General features: G+C 36.1%; 1 protein-coding gene across 11 annotated transcripts in view; it reads left to right on the forward strand.

The window, feature by feature from the left end:
- The window catches only part of LOC143027103 (transmembrane protein 245), an 83,618-nt gene extending 67,634 nt beyond the window's left edge, over window positions 1-15,984 (forward strand). For 9 of the 11 annotated variants that reach the window (XR_012966562.1, XM_076188072.1, XM_076188071.1 and 6 more), the window contains one exon: window positions 11,985-15,984. Coding sequence is in view for 9 of the 11 variants with exons in the window: in XM_076188072.1 (XP_076044187.1) it covers window positions 11,985-12,030 (46 nt within the window). In the remaining 2 variants the exon portion in view is untranslated. Of the gene's footprint in view, window positions 1-31; window positions 73-11,984 lie in introns of all 11 variants that reach the window. The other 2 variants (XR_012966561.1, XM_076188076.1) reach the window with 1 other exon arrangement.
- Window positions 15,985-25,449: the final 9,465 nt, after the last annotated feature.

The raw sequence follows: 25,449 nt of genomic DNA on the forward strand, positions 1-25,449 counted from the left end.
AAATAATCTTGTTTTGTCATCATGCTAAAAGGAACCCAACCATCATGTAAGAGAGACGCTGCCACTCTCAAGGTAAACTCTAACATTTAATGTTTTTCTTACATTATTTAGTGCCTCAAATCTAGCTTGCAGTGTCATTTTATAATTCTCTCCAGTGTGTTGCTTCAGTGCTTGTATGTCCTCTAACATAAATGGGCATGTGGGGGAGGTAGGGGATTTGTTTGAACATATGTTAAGACACACGCAGAAATCTGTTTTTCTTGTTATGTTTCCTTGTGACTTGCAGTAATACACAGGCAGATTACAGGAAACTTGCCAATCATAATTGTGTGAAACTAAAGAATAAACTACAGATAGGGATGAATAAAGTATAATTTCATATGATTTAAATAGATTCATCAGTTTGTAGGCAGATGATAGTAAACTAATTAACAAACTCATCTGTGTTAGACATGTACACAGGGCAGATGGCTAGAAGAATTACTGGTATGTTACATTATTTCAGCAATATATTTTTGTAATACAAACGGTACTTAATCGCTTTCTTAGGAAACTGTACATCTGTGCCTTGTATTACCTGTAATTCCTATATAGATTAGAAATTATGGAATATTTCACCACAAAGTTTGATAAACATTGTTGTAATATTGCTTACACACTTATCATTCATAGTGTAGGGTGGCTGTATGCCAGATACACACATAGGCACTTATATGCACATCTTTTATGAAAATCACTGGAATACTTGATTTTTGTGATGATAAGGGATATGCTAATTATAGTTTGCATATGGCAGGATAATATACAAAATGCTGAATTTAGGTAAACAGATATGATGAGGTAGATGTATGAATGATGGGAGAATCTTATATCATGCATTTGTGTTTCCCCCAGAATTGAGCATGTGTGAGTTCTAAGCTCTCATCTGGGAGGGTAATAGCTGTCAATCATGTGTCCAACATGTGATCCAAGACCATGGTGAATCACACACACACACACAGCTAAAAGCTATTAAGAAAAATGGAATTAATAGGTGGTATTCAAGGAAAATTATTGGAATGGATGTTAGATTTCTTGACAGAGAGAAAAATGAGGGTAGTACTTAGAGACAAATACTTCACCAGGGAAGTAATGATAAGTGGAGTCCCACAAGGTTCAGTATTGGGTCTGATTATTTTAGCCATATATATAAATGACATGGATGAAGGTGTGGAATGTTATATGAACTTCTTTGCAGATGATGCAAAAATATTAAAGTACAGAAGAAGATTGTGAAAGACTTAGATAAAGTCTGGAAATGGAGTCAAAAGTGGGAAGTGAACTTTAACATTAAAAATTGTAATATAATGGAATTTGTTGGAAAAAGTAATATCAAGGAAATACAAAATTGGTACAGAGTCAAAAAAGTGAGCTCAGAAAGGGACGTAGGAGTAATTATCAGCAAAGACATGACACCAGACAAACATATAAACAAAATAGTTTGAGAAACCTTCACTTTATTAAGGTCAATGAAAGTGGCTTTTGACTATTTGGATGAAGAAATGGTAAAGAAAATTTTAGTTACACTGATAAGACCAAGATTGGAGTATGATTTGATGCTATGGACACCCAGTACTAAAAAAAATATAAAGAAATTAGAAAGAATACAAAGAGCAACAACAAAGATGGCACCAACACTCCAGATTGACATACGAACAAAGATTGTCCAAATTGAAACTACCAACCCTGGAACCAAGAAAAGAAGGAGATCTACTGACTACAGGATTATGAAAGGAATGGAAGTCCTAGATAGAGATGATTTATTAAAGTGGGACAAGAGAAAAACAAGAGGACATGAAAAGAAACTCAAAAAGGATAGTTATAGAAGAGATCTGAAAAAGAATAGCTTCCCACACAGAGTGGTGGATATCTGGAATAAATTGGGTGAGGCAACAGTGTGTGCAAATACTATTCAAGAATATAAGAACCAACTTGATGCTGAAAGATACAAAGACAGGTCACTATGAGCATAGCTCCCTGTATAATACAACTTGGTAAAATACAAAAAACATACAAGAATTTAAGAACAAACTAGATGCTGAAAGATACAAAGCATAACTCCCTTTCTGTAAAATACAACTAGGTAAAATACACACATATGCCATACAAGAACACAATACAAGAACTTAAAAACAAACTAGATGTGGTGAGATACAAAGATGGGTCACTATGAGCATAACTCCCCTTCCCGTATAATACAACTAGGTAAATACACACACACACACACACACATTTAAAGAGAGTGGGGGGATCGGGGACTTGGAGAGTAGGTTAGGTCATATGAACACCATTTTACAAAGGGTTGAAAGATTGGAAGAACTAGAAAAGGCGAATAAAAACTTAACTGATGAATTAGAAGACCTAAAAAGACAGTTAAGAGAAGTAAAGGTGGAGAATGAGGAATTGAAGAAGAATAGTAAAGAAAACAGAGAGACAATAGCTAAAGAAACTAAAAATTGGAAGAAAACCCATGAAGGAAATAAGGTTTCATTCACTGACATAGTCAAACAGCAATTGAAAGAACATACTGAAGACTCAGTTATTAAAGTGATGAGACAGAAGGAGAATATAGTAAGAGATTTAGCAGACAAGAAGAAATGTATAATTATATTAGGAATGGAAGAGAAACACAACACAGATAGAACCACAAGAATCAAAGAGGAAAATGAAAAAGTAAGCCAATTACTAGAATCAGTTAAGGAAGATGAACCAGAAATTATGAAACAAATCGAAGAGAAATTTAGACTCTGAAAGTATAGCACAGATAAGACCAGACCAATTAAGATTAAATTCAGGTCACAAACAACGGCAGAGAATATCTTATCCAAAACAGGGAAACTAGCAACAAGTGAACAATACAAAAAGATATGGATAAAAAGAGAAATGAATAAAGAGGAAAGAGAGGAAGAAAAGCAGAAAAGACTGGAAGCTAAGGCAAAAAACGAGAACAGAACGGAGTCAGAGAAAGAGAGATTCTATTGGAGAGTAGTGAACATGAAACTAAGGAAGTTCGACATATAAACGTGAAAGGTGTCATATATGGAAAGAATACAGTAGAGATGATTATGATAGAAGTGGAAGACAGAGATAAGAAGAGCAGAAAATTTGTGATAAATTATGTGCCTCCAAAAACAGCCTCATGGGAGGAGAGTGAACATAAAAGTATGTGAGAGGACACAAAGATAACATTAAATAAAATAATGGAAGATGGAGGAAGAATAGTTATAATGGGCGACTTTAATTGCAAAGAAATCTGCTGGGAAGAAATGACAGTAAAGGGTGGAGACGACTCATGGGGAAACGCTCTACTTGAGATGATTATTGACCACACTGACACAATGGATACAGGAGAACACTAGGTATAGAAATGAAGAAGAACCATCGAGACTAGACTTATTAATTACATCTGAACCTAGAATAGTGGACAAGATTGAATATAAAACACCAATAGGTAAAAGTGACCACATATTGATTGAACTGGAACTTAATGAAGAAAAATATATGAAAAGAAATGAACAATATAGAAAAGGAAGAATGATGTATGAAAAGACAAACTTTGATAAAATAAGAGAATTCTTTCAACAAGAAAACTGGGAAGAAATATACAAAGAAGAAACATCAGTGGAAAAGAAATGGAATATTTTGACAAAAATTTACAAAAAAGGAGTGGAAAAGTATGTCCCAAGACAAAAACAAGAAAAAGAATATGTAAAATGCTGGTACAACAAAAGTTGTAGGGAGTTAAAAGACAAAAGAGACAAAGCCTGGACCTGAAAAATGGAAAATATATACCAGTTATAGAAATGAATATGTACAAACGTGCAGAGAGGAAAAGAGAAAATATGAAAAAGAAGTCATAGAAAAATGTAAAGATCAACCAAAACTATTCTACAGATTTGTAAACAATAAACTGAAAAACAAACAGGACTTGGAGAAATTAAGACAAGGGGGAGTTGAATACACTGAGGAAATGGAAATGGCGGAAATTATGAACAAACATTTTAAATCAGTGTTTACAAGGGAGAACATACAACCTGAAGAGATTGAATGGAAAGAGAAAGTCCCCCCTATAGAAAAAATAGAAGTATCAAAGAATGAAATATTGATACACTTGAGTAATCTTGATGTCAGAAAATCACATGGACCAGATGAAATAGCAAACTGGATTCTGAAAGAATGCAGGAATGAACTGGTAGACAAAATACATAGCATAATAAGCAGTTCCTTGAAAGAAGGAAAAGTTCCAGAAGATTGGAAAAAAGCAAATATAGTACCTATATATAAAGGAGGAAATAAAGAAGAACCTACCAACTATAGACCAGTCTCTCTAACAAGTACAATAGCAAAAATTTGTGAAAGAATTATCAAAAATAGATGGGTAAAATACTTGGAAAAAAACAACGTACTAAATCCAAGGCAATTTGGATTCAGACAAGGACGATCATGCGTCACCAATTTAATATGTTTCTATTCAAGGCTAATAGATATAATACAAGAAAGAGATGGATGGGCTGATTGTGCATTTCTAGACCTAAAAAAAGCTTTTGACAAAGTACCACATAAGAAGTTGCTTAAGAAACTAGAATCTGAAGGAGGAATACAAGGTAAATTACTAAATTGGATGGAAGACTTTTTGCAAGAAAGAAAAATGAGAGTAGTGATAAGAAACCAGCACTCAAAATGGAATGAAGTAATAAGTGGTGTCCCGCAGGGAACAGTCCTGGCCCCAATAATGTTTGCTATATATATTAATGATATGGATGAAGGAATTGAAAGCTATATGAGCTTCTTTGCAGACGATGCAAAACTACTGAAAAGAGTGAAAACTGAAGAAGATTGTGAATCACTACAGAGAGATCTAAATAAAGTACAGGAATGGAGTAGGAAGTGGGAGATGGAGTTCAATACAAAAAAGTGTAGTATAATGGAATTTGGAAAAAGCAAAAACAGAATAACAGGAGAAAATGAGAAGGACCTGGGAGTCATTGTTATGAATAATATGTCACCTGAAAAACATATAAATAAGATTTTTGGAGAAACTTATAATTTAATAAGAACAATCAAAGTGGCATTTACATACCTGGATGAAGAAATGGTGAGGAAAATCCTAATCACCCTGATAAGACCAAGATTAGAATATGCAGCAACAATATGGTCACCAAGTACAAAAAAATGTATAAAAAAACTTGAAAGAATACAAAGAGCAATTACAAAATAAGCACCAACACTCTCAAAACTATCATATGAAGAGAGACTAGCAAAGAAGAGAGAGAGGAGATTTGATAGCTATTTACAGAATCATGAAAGGCATAGAAATTACTGATAGAGAGAATCTGATAAAATGGGATGACAGAAATACAAGAGGACACAGAGTAATAGACAGTTGGAACAAGTTAGATGAGAAAGTGGTGTGTGCAAAAACAATACATGAATTTAAAAATTGTTTAGATAAAATGAGAAATGAAGACGGGACCCCACAAGCATAGCTCCCCTTCCCGTAAAATACAACTAGGTAAATACACACTGTGGACACCGAAGTGAAAGGAAGTGCTGCGATTGAGCATGCTTATCTAGCAGTTTTGTCGCCGAACATGAAGGAAACCAGTTGTTATTGTATGGGATGGGTAGGTTGTGGTACTCTAGTGACTGGTAAAAGCAATCCAGTTCTTGAAAAAAGTATAGTTTTGGCAAAATGGAGAAAGAAAAAGAAGAAAAAATGATAAATGAACCAATGAAGAGAGGACTGGATGTAAGCATAGTGGAAGGTCCAAGAGGTGTCATCCCCAAAAGATATTGTTTGATAGATACTTCAAGGAAAAACCAAAGGTAGGAAAATAACAGTTTTTCAGGGTTTCAAAGAAACCCATGTGAAATAGGTAAAAGCTTAGATATAGATAGAGAAATTAGATATAGTAATGCATTAAGAAATCGTGAAGTAAATGACTTAATGGAAGAAATAATAATTTTAAAATTGGATTACCGAGCTGTACTTAGGGAATTGATTACTTTGTGTAAGAGTAATGAGCAAACAAAGAATGAAGTGACCTAAATAGCAAAATTGAAAAAATGAAAGAATGAAAAATGAGGACAAAAATAAAAATGAAGAACTGAAAATGGTCAAAGAGTAATTACAAGTAGTGACCAGAAAAGTGGGAGAATCAATCAAAGAAACAGGCCTCATTGAAATAAAAAATCAGTGGAAACAAGAACAGGAAAATAAGAAAATATCTTTTAGAGAAATATTACAAAAGCAGGTGGAGGAAAATACAAAAGAAATAGTTATGGAAGTAATTAAAGAAAAGGAAAACTGGGTGAGAGATACAGTTGACAAAGGTAAGTGCATCGTGGCCCATGGTATCCAAGAAAAACATGATATGTATAGATACCATAGAGAAAAGGAGAAGGAAATAGCTAAGGCAATTTTAAAAGAAATACAGGATGAAGGGCAAAATTTTGATAAATTGACAAAGTCCACAGGATAGGCAAATAAAACTAAGAACTCAAATGATTGCCGAGGAGGTATTATCGAAAGCAGTTGAATTGGCAAACAGCAAGAAATACAAACATGGATACAAAAGGAAATGAGTGATGAGGAAAAAGAGACAGCTCTCAGAATTGAAGCCAATGATAAAAATGAAAAAAAAAGACAGAAAAAAACAAGTTTTTTTGGAGAGTGCTGGACTTGAGACTGAAAAAATTGTACATCAAAAAAATGGAAATGGAAACCAAAAAATAAAATAAAATATGAAACTAAAAGTGGTATACACAAATATTGATGGCATGGTCTCTGGAACCAATGAACTAAATGACTATTTAGAAATAGAAAAACCTGACATCATTCGAATTATAGACAAAATTGAAAGGACCTCTATCAACAAGCGTAGTGGGGCAAGGTCTTTACAACCATTGGGTGAAAAATAGAACAGACAAGCAGGGAGGAGGTGTCATGATATTGACCAAAAAGGGTCTAAATGTGACAAAGAGTAAAGAAGGCAATGTAGAATTAATTATGATCAAAATTGTAAACAAAGACATGAAAAGCAGGAAATTTGTAGCAGTGTATGTACCACCAAAAACACAGGCTTGGTCAGATAGTGAACATTCTAAATTACTGGAAGACTTAATGAATGTGCTAAAGCAGTTACTGAAAGAGGGTGGGAACATAGTAATCATAGGTGATTTTAATGCAAAAGATATAATCTGGGAAGAAATGATAGTAAAAGGGGAGAAGAACTTTGGAGCAACATTCTATTGGATATGACCATCGAATACACCCTAACACAATGGGTTAAGGAAAATAGTAGATATAGAAACAATGAGGAGCCATCGAAACTAGACTTAATATTAACTTCTGAACCAGATATTGTGAACAAAATGGAGTATAAAACACCAATTGGAAAGAGTGACCATATACTAATAGAGTTTGAATTAAAAGAACAGAACAATGTAGGTAGGAATGATTAACATAGAGAAGGAAGATTAATGTACAAGAAACTGGATTTTGTAAAACTAAGACAATTTTTCCAAAACACAAACTGGGATAAATTCTCTAAAGAGGAAACAAAGATGGAAGACAAATGGAACATATTCAAAGAAAAGTACAAGGAAGGAATTGACAAATATTTACCAAAGAAGAAACAAAAAGAGATTTATATAAAGTGTTGGTATATCAAAAGGTGTAGTGAGGCTACAGACAAAAGAGGAAAATCCTGGAAAAAATGGAAAAAAGACAAAAAAAAAACAACTAAATGGCAAACATATAAAACTTAGGAACGAATATGTGAATATACACAGGAAAGAAAAAAGAAATTATGAAAAAGATATTATAGACAAATGTAAGGATCAAACTAAACTTTTACAGATGTATATAAATGAAAAACTAAAGGATAAACATGAAATAGTGAAATTGCGTGAAGGAGATAAAGAATATATAGATGACACAGAAATGGCAGAAGTTATGATCAGACATTTCAGGTCTGTTTTTACAATTGAGAGTTCACAATTTTGGGAAGATGGACAACAAGAAAGATCACCCAAAATGAAAGAAATAAAGGTAACACAAGAAGAAATAAGAGACCAAATAAAATACCTAGATGTGAGGAAATCGCATGGACCAGATGGAATTGCAAATTGGATACTGAAAGCGTATAGACGAACTGACAGACAAATTATACAAGATAATAGACTTCTCAATCAAAGAAGGAAAAGTACCACAAGATTGGAAAGATGCAAACGTAGTACCAATATATAAAGGAGGAAATAGGGAAGATCCTACAAACTTCAGACTGGTATCCTTTACAAGCACAGTAGCAAAAATATGCAAAAAAAAGTCATCAGAAACAAATGGACCAAACACTTGGAAGAAAATGAAATAGTAAACCTAAAACAATTTGGCTTAAGAAGTGGAAGATCATGTACCACAAACCTAATTTGCTTGTACTCGAGATTAATTGAGATAATACAAGAAAGAGATGACTGGGCAGATTGTGCCCTCTTGGATTTGCAGAAGGCATTCGACAAAGTACCACATAAAAAAATTGATAAGAAAAATTGAAATAATAGGAGGAAAACAAGGTAAGTTGCTGAAATGGATGAAGAATTTCTTAATTGGGAGAAAAATGAGAGTGGTACTTAGAGACAAAAATTCGAACTGGGAAGATGTGTGAAAAGTGGCATCCCGCAAGGCTCTGTATTGGCTCCTTTAATGTTTGCCAGATATATAAATGATGTATAAGAGGGAATAAATTATTACATGAACTTCTTTGGTGATGATGCCAAATTACTCAAGAGAGTAAGAACAGAAGAAGATTGCAGATCATTACAAGAAGACCTAGACAAAATATGGAAATGGAGTCAGAGATGTGAGATGAACTTCAGCATTAAGAAATGTAGCATAATGGAATTTGGAAAAAGCAAAAATAGAGCATTGGATCAATATAGAATTGGAAACAAAGAAGTAAAAAAAAAAGTCAATTCAGAAAGGGACCTGGGAGTAATTGTCTCAAGTTACTTGACACCTGATAACATGTCAAAACATTATTTGGAAAGACTTGAACTTATTAAGATCAATGAAAGTGGCCTTCAACTACATAGATGAGGAGATGGTTAAAAAAATGGTTGTTACACTGATAAGACCTAAACTAGAATATGCTGCAACACTGTGGGCACCTAGCACAAAGAAGAACATAAGAAAATGGCACCTACACTGTCAAATCTGACATACGAACAAAGATTGGAAAAATTACATCTATCAACACTGGAACAGAGAAGAGAAAGAGGTGATTTGTTGACCATTTACAGAATTATGAAAGGGGTGGAAATTCTCGATAGAGACGATTTATTAAAGTGGGACAAAAGAGAAACAAGAGGACACGAAAAGAAACTAAAGAAGGACAGTTACAGAAGAGACCTGAAAAAAATAGCTTCCCAGATAGTGATTTATGTCTGGAACAAACTGAATGGAGAAACAGTGAGTGCCAAAACTATACACGATTTTAAGAATAAACTGGATGTGGAGAGATACGAAAACGGGTCACTACAAGCATAGCTCTCATCCCGTAAAATATAACTAGGTAAATACAACTAGGTAAATAGAGGAGAACAGTAATTCTATAACAAAAGAAGATATACAAAGTACATTGAAAGAAATGAAAGCCGGCATGGCACCTGGTTTAGAGGGTTGACATGTGAAATGTTTGATAAAGGAATAGTCGTTATAGGAGAAAGGCTGGCGAGATCGTTTAATGTGTGTCTATGGGAAAGAAAAGGATACTGTTGGATTGGAGGAGTATATGTACAGTTCCTTTATATAGTAGAAAAGGAGACAAGTATAAATGTCATAATTTGAGAAAAATCAATCTTTGGCGTAGTTAGTAAGGTGTGTGCTAGGGTATTTAGTGAGAGGGATAGGAAGGGAACACAGGGAGTAATTTGAAAAGAAATGTGTGGGCTTAGGAGAAGAAGAGGGTGCATGGATTAATTTTTTGCAGTAAGAAAGATATGAAAGTTTTTCACAAGGGTAAGGATGTCATGGGTTTTCATGAATTTGGAGGTTTATAAGAAGGAAGATGGAGAAACATTATGTAGTGTGTTTTGGATGTATGGGATAAGGGGAAGTCTATAGAGGGTGGTCAACATTTTATACATGAGTAGAAGAGCTTATGTGAGGGTTGGAATGGAGAGTGTGGATTGTTTGAGATGAAAGTGAGGCTGTGCCAGAACTGTGTAATATCACTATGGTTGTTCAGCATTGATGTAGATGATTTCTAGTGTATGCCAGATGGTTGAGTACATAGCCATTGAGAAAATTATCAGTACCACATAACATCTAGGAAAAAAGAGTTAATATTAGAAACTTGAATTGTACTGTTACAGCTAGGTAAATACACATCCACATGAAGAAAGAATATAAGAGGTAATACAAGTATAAATGAAATTCCATAAACCACAACTAGTTTAATACAACTAAAGAGACTAGATGAATACACATAAATGCATGCGCATGCATACTCATAGCAAAGTCATTCTAAGACATGCTCATAACACTGTCATATATACTTAAACTTTTGTGATTATATTAGTGTCAATATTGATGCAGGTTATGGCATACTCACTTTAAAGATACATTGCCAACAGTAGCTATGGTTTTTGTATATTAGTGATATTTTTCAGCCAAACAATGATTTAGCTGCTTGATATTGATTGTATACAGGTAGTCGTCGACTTACGACCTATGCAACTTACGACTGATCGACTTTACGACCACGAGATAGTGCAATAATATTTAACATTTAATAGAGTAATAGAATTGCAATGTTATGTCTGGCAGCGCAGAACAATTACTCCGCACGCCGCGAGACGCTAGTACGATAGTTTTGGCAGGCTGCCGACAGCGTCAGCATCCCAGCCAGCTAAATATTCTTTCAATTTTTTGTTTGAAGTAAAATCTTTCCTAATTTTGCATTGCATTTTGTATTTTTGTATTTCTATATGTTTTGCAATTAATAAAATGTAACTATTTTTTTATGCCTAGGCAAGTTTGTCGATAACAGTATGTTCAGTACAGTACGTAAACGGAAAGAATGTGTTTTGAAATAAAAAATTCCTAATTTTGCCTTGCATTTTGTATTTTTATATGTTTTGCAATTAATAAAATGTAACAGTAAAACTTTTTTATGTCTAGTCTGTTGTCGATAACAATATGTTCGGTACAGCATTTTGTATTCTTATGTTTTGCGATTAATAAAATGTAACAGTAAACTTAGTTTATGCCTAGTCTGTTGTCGATAACAATATTTTCAGTACAGTACGTAAATGAAAAGAATGTGTTTTGAAAAAAAAAAAATGTCCGAATTTTGCCTTGCAATGATTTTATTATAACCAACAAAAAAGTATTTGTAGGTCAAAGATAACAGGACTTTATTCAGTATGCGTAGGCCTAGGCTACGTTTCCTAACGAAAATTATAAAAAGTTAATGAATATTAAACAACGTAGCTCAAAGATAATAAGATTTTATTCAGTATGCATACGTTTCTTAAAGAAAGTCCGATGGTAAAATAATAAAAAAGGTTAGAAAATACTCGTACAGTATTAGATATCATAGGTTAAAGATGATAGGATTTTATTCAGTATGCTTATGCCTAGGCTACGTTTCCCAAAGAAAATCAGATAAAATTATAAAAAGGTTAAGAAATACTATACAACATAGTTCAAAGATGCTAAGATTATTTCAGTATGCTAAATATAATATACAATATATATATACAGTAACAAAAATATTTAAAGGGTAATATATACTGTATATATATATAAAGACCGACTTGCGTCCAGATCGACTTACGACCTGTCTGTCGGAACCGAACTCGGTCGTAAGTCGATGACTACCTGTACTAGTATTTTTCTTTTGTACCTTATGATCTTAATGTTTTTAATTTTCTCCCACAAGGTCATGGAGCTTAATTGGCACAACTCAGGAAAGTAAGAACTTTTAGGACAGGAAGAAGAGGATCTGTAATGATAAAAAAGAAAAATTAAAAGAAAATACAAAAAGGAAGAATGAAATGGAAACTACATACCCTCTCATAGCACCACAGTATTTTTTTCTGATATTGCATCTCAACTTAATGTGATTTCTGCTATATGGTTAAGATTTCTTATATCTCATGTTTCAGATGTCATCTGCATTTTTACTAGGTTATTCTTTTACATGTTACTGTAAAATTTTGAATATTTTAATTTGTATGAGTGTGTAGGTACCTAATTGTATTTCCCTAATTGTAATATATGGGAAAGGAGCTATGCTTGTTGGATCCCATCTCTTTCTCCATTGATCAAACTTACATTTAGATTATATAATGGTTTTAGATTGGGCTAAGCTTTCTTGTAGTCTATTCTCCCCAAATTAGAATGTGCAGATGTGTTGTGGTTCTCACATAGAAAGACAGATATAAGGAAATTAAAAATACAAATAGTAGCAACTGAAATGGGTACCAGCCTAGCCAACAAATTGTGTGAAGAAAGACTAGACAGGATGGGATTGCGCACACTAGAAGAAAGAAGAGAAAGAGGTGACATGATTGATATCTTCAGAATTGTGAAAAGTGTAGACAAGACAAAATAAGAATCAGTAGAAAACTGACTGCTTGAAGGATATTAATACTGTTCTCAGCGTAGTGCATTAATTTGTGGAGTGATTTAGAGGGAACAAACTAGATGCATAACTTCAATGAAGTTTAAGTAACTAGGTATATGTACATAATGTACATACCACAAGAGCTTTTCCTCCTGCTGAGGGGGTTGGCCATGTCAAAGCAGATAGCCATCCCACACCTATCCAGAACCTATTCATCATTCCTCCCATAGTATTACCTTGCCTCCTGCCAAGTAGCCAAGTAGCTCATGTCAAAGTCAGTGCACCGAGGCACAGTACCTCCATAGCTGGGCCTGACAGCCGGAGCTGATTTAATCCCAGTTTTATTGTATAGCGACCCTGTATCCACTCAGAGAAAATTTATGAAACGGAGAGCATACATTTAAGCCATATCATTTCATCACCCATTTACAACCACCCTCCATTCACTTATATAACTTATATATATATATATATATATGTATATATATATATATATATATATATATATATATATATATATTTTTTTTTTTTTTTTTTTTTTTTTTCCCTCAACAGAAAAAGAAACTCCCCATGACTGTAAAAGATGATTGCAAGCATAATTGGTAAGACTTGAGGAGAGGCAGAAAACTGGGACTTACCACATTGAAAGAGCAAAGGTAGAGAGGTGATATGGTAATGGTATTTGTATAGGAAAAGGGAACAGAAAAGTTAATAGAGAGGATCTGCTGGTATGGGATGAAAGATCAATAAGAAGTTGTATTAAAAAGTTGAAAGGCAAGATTGGTGTAAAGATGTTAGGAAGTAAGGCTTTCCATGTAGATGCATAGATTTATGGAACAAGATGGACAAAAATACAATTTAGCCCAACAACAAAGTTCAATAAATAGAGAAAGAGAGACAGAACCTTATGAAGAGAGCTCCAATCCTATGTACTACAACAAGTTAATACAACTAGGTAAATACAAATACACCCACACACAAATCAGACAATTATTAATATTATAACACATATTTACATCAGTTTTATTTATAACAATTGAGCATAATTGATACATTTATATTTTTTTCTCTATGAAGAGTATAAAATATATTTATAGAAGTTACTTAAAAGCTTTAACAAAACACATAATATTTTTCCAACTTCTCATAATGGAAGTTTTGTGAGAAATTAGTGTTATGGTTCTTATATAAGTGAAGTTTTATTTTGGTATTGAAGTTTTAGTTTGTAAGTGACAATTCATGATATTTACAATTTTAAGACCTTGTATGATTTGCACTACATACCTTATATGGACTAGATCTCCTTAAGTGATAATCTAGCAATAGATGGTAAGGAGCTTTCATCTTAAATGTTAACTTGCACTGGGTGATCAGGTCTTTGCAACCTTGCCTTTTACAGCCGAACCAAAGTACTTATGGCCCCATATGAAATTTATCAGTGTATTGCTATTTTTGCATAAAGTCACACAAAATAGGATGTGAGTGTAAACTTGATCTAAAGGTCTCAGAATCATGTGCATAGATCTTATAAATCAAAAGATCTTTATGTGATGATGAATGACAAAAAAAAAAAAGAAAATCTTCTCTTTTCTTTTTTTATTTTCTCATTTTCATCTTCATCTTCATATCTATCTTTATCTATAGTGTTGTTTACTGTAAAGAAGATTGCATGCCCATCATTTGTGAATTCATCTCAACCTCTAAACTGAAAGAAAGGCTAAGGGTGGAACTAGTTCCTGGCCTCTTACAAAGAGAATAAACTACTGTAAGAAATAACTTTATTATCTGCCATTCTTCTCTCATCCTCCATTTCAAGAATTTGAACTGTATTTCCTCAGTAATTTTGTTTTTTCACACCTTCATTCCAACACCTTATCTTTCACCCACTTGTTTGCACCATTTTGTTCCCCCCTCCCCCTCTCTCCACCTCCTCTGATCCCCTTCTCTTCTAGTCCCCCTCTGCTCCAATCCACTCCTCTATCCCTCTCTTCACCCCCTTTCCCTTTTCTCCTCCCTTTCCCCTAATTACCTCCTCCAGTCGTCATCAGCTCTCCTAGTTGCTCCATGCTCTCCCAGTCACCCTCTACTACCTCCAATCATCTTCTCTCCCAGTTCCTCAAGAAAAAAGAAAAGAAAAATGCTGTAGATGAGGATAATACTTTTTACTTGAATTACTTCTCTGTAGTGTCGACAGGTTTGTTTAGTTGTATTTCAATGCCAGTGACCACTAAAGATAGTGGTAGATGATTATAACTTTGCTCTCTGTTCATGCACATGCTTCCTTCAGTGCAGTAAGATAAGAATTCATGAAAACTATGATGGTAATGACTCTAATAAACCTGGAGTGAACCATTTCAATTAGGTCTGGAACAGTGGTCCACATCTAATTTGCCTCCCAGATTCCAAAGATTAGATGGAAATTAAATTCATATGTGCACATCAGTTCCAGGATATGATTTAGGCATTCATATTCAGGATATTACAGATCTTTTTTTTTTTTTTTTTTTTTTTCTTCATCATCATCATAAGCCTCGTTATTTTTGACAATCCATTTCGCAGGTTTTCCTCCTGTTCTGATGTACTTATCTGTACTGTACTGATTACTGCATGTCATATGGGTGGATTTTATACCCTTAAAGTTGCAGAATGTTATCTTTGTTGGCAAAGTTAAATTTGAATTTGCAAAGTGGGAAGCGTGATGTAGCTTAATTGGTTAAACAATTTTTACTTTCACTAAGAACATGGTTACCAGAGGGTTAAATGAATATTGTATACACATAGTTGTAGTAGCTTAACTATACACAAGCTTTGCCAATGAAGAATCTATGATGGTGCTTTAACTCTTCCTGAGATAGAAGGTAACTCGCTTTAGAGCTACCACAGTGTGGTATTTATTAGGGTCTTTCAAGCCTGAAGAGCTTTTTCAATTACTGGCAGTGCTTTAAGTAAACCAGGAATGTACCTTGTAAAGGTATTTTTGACCAGGTAGTGGGGGAAGTCGGAGAGTAAAATGTTAGGTTTGTGCAAGATAGTTTTCTTTGGTGTTGTTAGTGAAATACCTTGTCAAAGTCAAGATATGTTAATATATTTATCAGATGCTTTCAGATATTGGTTGTTATAATGTCTTTACTGCTTCACAAGTGGCCTCTGTCCAGTAGGATAAGATAGTTGCTTTATTACCATTGGCAAGTTTAACAAGTGATGTGTTCTCAGTGAAGCAGACTGGAAAATGATTGCTCACAAGTGTCAGCCACAATTGCCAAGTTTTATCATTTGTTAAAATTTTGCAAAACCAGTAAACTTGCTTACCAAATTGTTTTTCTATGAATAAATATTCCTTTTGACACCCCAAATTCTTTATTTCAATAGCTTTGTCAGATTAGTGACACATTTTACAAACCAGGTTGGAAATGACAAGAACAAGTCAAATATGAGAGAGAGAACCAAAAAAAGACCAGTTAATAGGAGACTAGAAGAAAATGTCTCTGGACAAGATTGAAGCAGATGAGCTCAACTAGAGATCCTGATAGTAGAGAATATCAGGAAGTGATGCATGAATATAGGCAGTCTAACAATTAAGTAAGATGTGAAACCAGGAAAAATAAAAAATAAGGAATGTAATATTGCACAAAATATGAAGGCCAATACCAAGTTTTTTGGAAATATGTACAAGGGAAAATGAACAGTAGACCAGGCATACCAGAACTTTACACTGACAGCAAGAATAGCACAAAGACCAGTTTGGGTAAGGAAAAAAGCGAAAGTCCTTGCAAAACATTTTGGTGAAGTTTTTATGGATGAACCAGTTGGGGACATACATGTCTTGCCTAAGAATGTAAAGACCAAGCCAACCATAGAATTTTCAGTAGCAAAGATTAAGAAGGCAATCAGGAAGTTGAAAGTAAACAAGTCTCCAGGACCTGATAAGATACACTCAAGATTTCTGAAGGAAGGACCAGATCAGTTAGTTGAACCTATCAAACTTATTTTTTAATTCTCCTTTTGTGGGCAGATCCTAGAGGACTGGAGTTTAATCAATATTACTGCAATATTTAAAGGGAGTAAAAATGAACCAGGAAATTACAGGCCTATGAGTCTCACCATTGTTGTTTGCAAGTCAATGGAGTCCCTAGTGAGGGAAGACTTCATGAAGCATATGAAGTCAAAGAAATTATTCAGTAGGAAACAATTTGGATTTTTGCCAGGACAATCAATGGTTTTATAGTTGATCAAGGTAACTGACCAATGGACACAGGTGTTGAATGAAGGGGATGATGTTGATATAATCTATTGTGATTTTCAGAAAGCATTCAACAAGGTGCCACATAGACAGTGAAGATCATTTGTTGTGAGATTGGTGAGACCTGTTTGAAATGGATAAAGGCTTTTCTGAGTAATAGGAGGCAATGTGTGATTGTGAGTGGCTAAAAGTCAAGTTGGAAAGAAGTGAGAAGCGGAGTTCTGCAGGGGTCAGTATTGGGACCACTGCTGTTTGTCCTGTGTAAATGATTTGCCAAAGGAACTAGATAGTGGGAGTGAAGTGTATCTATATGCAGATGATACCAAGGTATATAGGCACATTAAAGGTCAAAGGGATATGGAACAACTTCAGAAGAACATCAGCTGTATGAAGAAATGGTCTGAGATATTATTATTGTTGTTCCATCCTAAGAAATGTAAATTCATGAGAATTGGGAACTGTGAGATCAGACTTGATGGTTATGATATGGGTGAGCCACTGGAAGAAGTAACATATGAAAAGGATATTGGGATCATTCTTGATAAGTTAAGTTTCTCAGATCATCTGGCTAAAAAAAACAAGGTAAATAGGATAATGGGGCTCATATGACAATCATTAAAGTGATGGATGAGGAAATCTTCAGATGTCTGGGTGGCATTTGTCAGACCACATTTAGAATATGCAAATCAGGTGTGGGCGCTGAACCTGGTCAAGGATGTGGAAGTCATTGAAAATGTGCAAAGGAGAGCAATAAACTTGTTCCTACATGGAAGGGCTTAAACTATGAAGAAAGGCTAAGGAAACTGGGATGACCAACACTTGCATAGGAAGAGCAAGGGGGGACATGATAGAAATAATACAAGATCCTGAGTGGCATATATGATGATGTTTGTTGGGACATTTTTGTGCTCCAAGAACACGGGCACAGCAAAAAAAAAAAAAAAAAAAAAAAAAAAAGTTGAGGCTAAATAAGAGTAAGAACTGTAATAGAGTGGTCAATAATTATAATCTCCTACCCCCCAGTGCATCTGAAATAGTTAAAGAATTTGAACAAAGCATGGAAGGGTCAGGAGCTATATTTCAAATATAAGGCAAAGATACAATATTAAATTTCCGCACATGCGGACGCCACTGCTGCCACGATAGTAGCAGAGTTCTGAGCTAGATGTACAGACCTTATAAAGGCCTCTTCCTGGATGTCTATGAGTAACTGTGAGATTAATTTATTTAGCAAATGTGCCATTCTCGGAGTGAAGATCATTGATCACCAGCTTCAGATAACCTTTCAAGATATTTACTCACTCTAAACTGAAAGGGTGATGAACGAGCAAGGGTCTTGGCTAAAATAATTATTTTTAGCCCAACGAAATGCAAAAGTAAGTACTTTCTGATTTTTTTATTAATTGCTAAGTGATTTGGAGTTGGTTCAATTTTTTTGGATGTCGTTCACCTGTTCGGTGAGAACGAGTAGAATTTCATCAAAAATCTGACGCACCTTACATTTCGTTTCAAGTGTATATAGGAATCACATTGACGGAATGGGACCTTTCGCAGTGAGCGATTTGATACCAGACACCGCCAGATTTTGTAATTCTTGCCGGAAAATAAATACTTTTTGGGCAAGTTTTATAAGCTTACAGAGGTGTATCGTTGTACATTATTGTGTCTGAAATTTAAGTCAATTAATTTCATGATTGCAAACGGCATATAGCATTGTTTGAGCCTCTATTTATAATTACAGATGATATTCGTAAAACAGCCTATAATTGTATCAAGCCAAGCAATTTGTCATTTTCTACCGACTTCAATGGACGTATACTGATATATACTTTCATTTGAATGCACCAAGCAATAGGGAAATCCATGTAATGTATAGAAAATATAATTTTGCATCGAAGACTTAATTTTTCCGGTACGATTAACATTTGTCTTTCTCTTTTTCTTGAATCTGATGTGCAGTCTGCCACGGCACACGTAAAATTAGTCATATTTGTTTGAAAATAGCTCCCAGCAGATCAAAGAGGCTATTCTTTACACAAACGTCGCTCACTTCGTACGTCCGCCACCACTGTTGTTATCTTTTATCTCCCTGATTATCTTCATATACAGGACGTGGCAGTGATATCCATTATTTTTCAACACTCAGATAAAATGCACAAACCGAAATCAACATCCTCTTATTTTTACTGCTCATACTTCAGTAAAAATAATTACCTATTTTTAGTTTTACCTTATAATTAAATTAACAAAGCCTTATCACACACCAGTAAGTAAAAATTATAACATTAAGAGTCATGTTTTTAATTTTAAATACATTTATGCAGCAATTTATGTCGTATCTTTTTTTTTAATATCGGTTTCCAAATTAGCTAAGTCACCCCTCTGCCTTGTGAAATCCGAGACAATTGAAAATTCTAGCGCTAAAAGGAATCTACGACCCTGACTGCGAAAGAAGAATATAACGACAAGAATGTTGAAATGTAAATACTTAATTGTGGGCAAAAAAATAAGGTAAAAATAATAGCTCATTTCGTTATTGGATACGATTACAACATGTGAAACCGCTATGGAAGGAGCGGCGGGGCGGGCATTCAGTTTGGGGAAAAGAACTTTATAGATTGGTGTATTTATACTTAAATCAATTAAGGTGTTTATTTTAGGTTTTATCTGTGTTTGCATATTCAAAATGTCTTCCCTTTTCAATATTTCTCATTACTAGGCCTTTGGGGTACGCAATCAAGAAGTTGGCCCCGGCACCACCAGACCTCTGCTCGCCACTGATGGCAAGTTGCATTAAGCTGTAGCCATATCCTTGTGTACTCACAGTCAGGGCAATTGGCAGTCATTGATGGGCATTGGGTATTAAATTGAAGGTCTTGCGATTCGGGACCGAGGCGAAATGGTCTATAGCGGCAGCACATGGAATAGAAATAAAAAATAGACTTGCTCATCTCAATACAGTATTGTAGTTTTTACTTTCGTTGTGATTAATCCCATAAGAACTTTGTTGAATCTGACATTCAAAGCTTTACACATTTCTTAAATATTTTATCTAGTACGTTCATGTGATTCTCAGGTGCGAGATTTCACGGTGTCACGACTTATTTATTTATTTTATTAATTGATTTATTATTATTATTATTTTTACTTCTAACCACCTGGATCCTTCAATCATAATATTTTGTATGCTCATCATAATCTCATAATCATGTACATCATAAACGTATAGCGATATATTGTAATTGTATGGCAGCTTGATGTTTTGTATGCAAAACTTGTCTACCGGGTGCCTCTCAGAACCGATTGTGCATCCTCTCCCACCACCCCCATTGGTGGCGGGAAAGTTGAGCACATCTCAGATCATCCTTTCACCATTCCTTCATATTCCTGTTGACGCCAGGCTATTCTATTCACCTCTGAGGCACCTCCTTATTATCAAATAGGTTAGTTTGAAATATATCAAGCCATAGACAGCAGAAGACGTTTTTGACCGTTAGAATCTTCCTATAGAATGTTTGGATGAGGTGCGTTCTCACGATGGATCAAAGGTGGAATACAGGAGTCGTCCAGTCCATACTGGATCCTTTTCATCAGCCCCAGGCTCAGAGGCAGACCAAAATTCCAATTCGTCTTGATACACAATCAGGAGAGCCATGTCAATGCGTGGTCGGCATAGGTCCGAGTGAACATGGAAAAGGGTAAAATAATTTAGATTGGTATGGGTCACATGAAGAATTGTCACATTAGAACGCCGACATGAAGAATCGTCAGTTCGTCACCCCATGATATCCCACCTGAAGAATCGTCACCCCAGTACGCCGAATATCAATAGTGGAATAAAGATTAGGTTAGGTTGAATGAGGTTATGCTTACTGTCATCAACTTATACAACCGAAGAATCGTAAACCCAGGATGGCCCACATGAATTGTCACCCTGTCGAAGTCGGGTGACGATTCTTCATGTGATCCGGATTTATTTTATTTTATTTATTCGTCTGTTGAAAAAAAAAATCCCCGAGGACAGGGGCGAACCTTACAGAGACTGGAGTAACTGACGCCTCTATATTCTAGTTGCTTACCTATAGTCGCCTGGCACTTCCGTCGTTGTTCACTCTCTCTCTCTCTCTCTCTCTCTCTCTCTCTCTCTCTCTCTCTCTCTCTCTCTCTCTCTCTCTCTCTCTCTCTCTCTCTCTCTCAAAGATTCCACCCAGGACTTTATTCTCGGGAATCATGTTTCCAGTGTTACAGATGAAAAAAAAAGGTATATCCAATAATCCCGCGGATATTTATTATTCATTCATTTCACCGATATTCTCCACTATGAAAAACGTATCACTGAACAATATGACCCCAAAAAATCTAGTTTCTGCACCAAAGTCCCGTCACAGTGCGCGCCAAATCGTGGGGGAACCCCGTCGGTCCCGCAACACACTCAAATTGAGTCGCGCGGAGCACTAAACTCGCGCCACTGTCCACCCAGCAGTGGTGGATTGGTGAGGCGCAACAGAAGACCCACTAAATCGCCTCACTCACCATGCCACAGATCTCGCAGTTCTACTGGCGTCGTGAAGACGTTATTCATTTGACAGAACTGTACAAAGATAGCGTGTGCTTGTGGCAAGAGAAGCATCACTTATACAGAGACAGAAATGCCAAGAATGAACTGAGTAGCGTGCGTTATTCGTCCACGGTAATGAGTCTTCATTTGAACACAGGGCGGGTAAAAAGGCGAGCGCTTTTCTCCCCCGCGTCAGGCCACCCTGAGACTCAAAAGACGCGTAGTGTGACGTGGCATTTACTTCGTAACTTTTCTCGCCTGTGGCGTATTGGCAGCAAAAGTTTCGCAGCGTTTCTATGGCCCCGAGTCTTATAAAACACTTAATACTGGAAACTTAACTTCACCTATAAGGGGATATTGGGCCAATTTCAACTAATACTGTTTCTATTTTCTACCGTGTATATATATATATATAATATACAGTATGTTCAATAAGTAATGGGAAAATGTCAGGCGAGACATTAGATATGATTTGATCAAAATACAACTACATGGTGAATACATATATTCTATAAAATGACAAACTGGCAACTTTCCATATTTGTAGGTCTGAGTGCAGCGGTGAACGTGGTGGAACCAGTTTGATTCGGTTTGCCGATCTGTGAACATTTGTCAAGATGCAGGGAAACTTGGAGCAACGTTACGCCATCAAATTTTGTGTTAAATATAAGAAAACCAAACAAGAAGCTTATGGAATGATAAAGGAGGCCTATGGGGATGAACAGATGAACCAAACAAGTTTCTATTGGTGGTTTAACAGATTTTCTAAAGGAAATGAACATGTTGAGGATGAACCCAGATCTGGAGCACCGAAAAGTGCACGCAAGGAGGAAAACTTTGAGGAAATGCAAAGGTTAGTGATGCAAGACCGTCGAATATCTGTGAGGATGATATCTGAAGCTGTTGGTATTAGTATTGGCACAGTAGAGACAGTTCTGACCGATGATCTAAAGCTTCACAAAGTCTGTGCCAAGTTCATGCCAAAGATCCTTTCCGACGACCAGAGGCAGTTTCATGTGGAATGTTGTACTGACATTCTCGAAATGATAGAGGCTGATTCAGGTTTCCAGAATAGGGTAGTGACTTGCGACGAGAGTTGGGTGTTCACCTACGACCCTGAGAGCAAACGTCAAAGTGCTTAGTGGAAGCACGCGACCTCCCCCAGATCCAAAAAGGCAAAGATAAGCAGGTCTCAAGAGAAGGCCATGGTCATTCCTTTCTTTGACTCCCAGGGACTCATCCACGTTGAATGGGTTCCTCAGGGTCAAACCGTCAATAAGGAATATTACCTTACTGTTCTGAAAAGGTTCAGGGAGAAGATGAGGAAGAAGAGTCCTCAGCAGTGGAGGAGTGGTCAGTGGTGGTTCCACCAGGACAATACCCCATGCCACAAGTCAACGCTGGTGACCACCTGGATGGCCGACAGGGAAATAAAAGTGGTACAACACCCACCCTACAGCCCTGACCTAGCCTCTTGCGACTTCTTCCTGTTCCCACGCATGAAAAACAGCCGCAGGGGAACCAGATTCCAGTCAACAGAGGAGCTGAAAAAGGCATCGGAAAGTTACCTGAAGGGACTACTGTAAAAGGACTTTGAGGAGGTCTTCCAGGATTGGGAGAGACGCATGCAGAAGTGTGTAGATTTTAGAGGCAATTATTTTGAAGGAGACAAAGTCTTGTAAGCTTATGAGAATAGTGTCTCCTAAAATTTTCTCATGACTTATTGATCGTAGTGGTATACATACATACATATATATATATATATATATATATATATATATATATATATACACATAATATAAATGTTACTTATTCGCAACTTACACATAATCATAAGTGCAGATACGTTTGGTACTTCGACCTTCAGCTGACAATGAATTTAAAAATAGGCGTGTCACTCAACTTCACAAACTCTCTTAGCTTCTTGGATTGGGCCTTGATATCGTAAATGGTAGACGACCCAATGCCGTATTCTTCCATTAGTATTTTTCTATTTTCGCCTTTCTCCAATCTTCTGCATATGTCCACCTTTTGCTTAAGTGAAAGCACCACACGTTTCCTCTTCTCAACCTTGGGCATGATGAAATAGAGTTGGCTAACACGTGCACGGAGGTGGCTAACACGCGGTGGGAGAAGTGAATGGGACTGAGACGCCCTGGTGGCGGTGGGAGCAACTACAAACACGCTCAGGAATTTTAAACACACTCGGGAATTTTAGATTTATTTTTTAAATGCGTCTATCTTTATCACAATTTTTCGATTTTCTTGAAAAATGTGCCGGTTACTTGAAGGTGCCGTATACAAGAAGGCCGGATGAGGGTTTTTACTATATATATATATATATATATATATATATATATATAATATATGTTACCTATTCGCAACTTACACATTATCATAAGTGCAGATACGTTTACTAATTTGACCTTCAGCTGATAATAAATTTAGAAATACTATAAAATGGCATTGCACGATGCATTTGAGTAAAATTATTTTACAATTTCAAAACTTAGTGTGACTCATAATTAGCATACCTCATGTAAAAATAATTGAATGAGGAAATGGGTGAAACGTTTGTAACTGAAACGCATTTATCGTGACTTATTGCGCAATAGTACGATATTGGGAGGCGTTTATATCATTGTTGAATGTCAGGTATTGTGGAACGCGCGCGTACGGACACACGCACGCGCGCACACCGTTCATAATTATAATCGACACGTCGATGCGTCGATTGCTATAGTCGCCACTTTTGTAATCATATATCACTCTATCGACCCAGGCCGCCTTTCCTAATGCTACTAGAGTGTCCTGTATTACTCACTCCTGCCACTCTTCTCTCATCGTTTATCCAGTGAGGAGCGTCTCCGTATTTTATGGTATCGTTCAGGCAAATCTAATTCACACTCGGTTGGAACCACTCCTCATAAGGTTACATATTACCTCAATTCACCCGTTATGTATGGTTGTTGCACTGTACTGTTTTATTTATATGTATTGCGCAGTGCAGTCGTGCATTTACCCCTGCATGCCCTGCTGTGGAAGTGCTGTGTATTGTTACATCGCCTTCGAGCCGACCAGTGTAACGGGGATCATTTATCTATTTATTCATATTTTATTGTTTTACGAGATGGATGTAGAATGGTTGTATGCTCGGCCACCCAACTTTAAGGTGGAAAAATATACACGTATCTAACCATGCATACTACTTTATCAATTCGTGGTAAGGTACAGAGATACCGTGGTGAGATACAGAGACTGTATCGTCCCACAGGGGACAGGCCGGTCATGCAGTAGACCAAAGAGGCCGAAGTACTACACTACACACGTTTACATATGACGTGTCACTGGTAAATCCCCCTTATAAAATCGTCCTCCAGCATCCTCGTAGACAACGCCTTTGCAGATGACAGCATACCCCGTTCTTTGTCGCAGTCAACCCGTCCTCTGGGGATCATCTGCTTCGAAGTCAAGTCTTTCTTTCCCACTTCGAAGAAATCCTCCCATGCCAAGGGACCCCCTTTGGAGGCGGCCAGGAAGGACACTACAAAGGCTTCTGGTGTGATGGCGTGCTTGGCATAGGCCCAGGCAATGTTATTTCACAGTGAAATACTCTCCATCGCATGCACCAATAACAGAACATATGAAGATGCAAAATAAGGTAATTAGATAAGTAAATGATAAGTAATAAATGAATAATAGAAAATAAACGAATAAATGATTAATAAATTATGAATAAACTATAGATAAAAGATAAACGAATGACAGATAAATGATAATTAGATGATAAACATGTAATAGATGAATTTGCTCAGGTCGCCCTAGTCACTTGGCGTCACGCCCCAGGTAAAAGCCAGTGACTCCCCAATCAAGGAGGGGAGGAGGGGGGAGAGGTTAGTGACGTCATGCAAGTGGCTCATGGAATAGGACGTTTCCATTAATGGACCTTGCTCCCGCTGGTAATCGAGTTGGACCTGTAG

The sequence above is a fragment of the Oratosquilla oratoria genome, chromosome 7 (assembly GCF_046742065.1).
Source record: "Oratosquilla oratoria isolate Oo_2021 chromosome 7, ASM4674206v1, whole genome shotgun sequence".
Lineage (NCBI taxonomy): Eukaryota > Metazoa > Arthropoda > Malacostraca > Stomatopoda > Squillidae > Oratosquilla > Oratosquilla oratoria.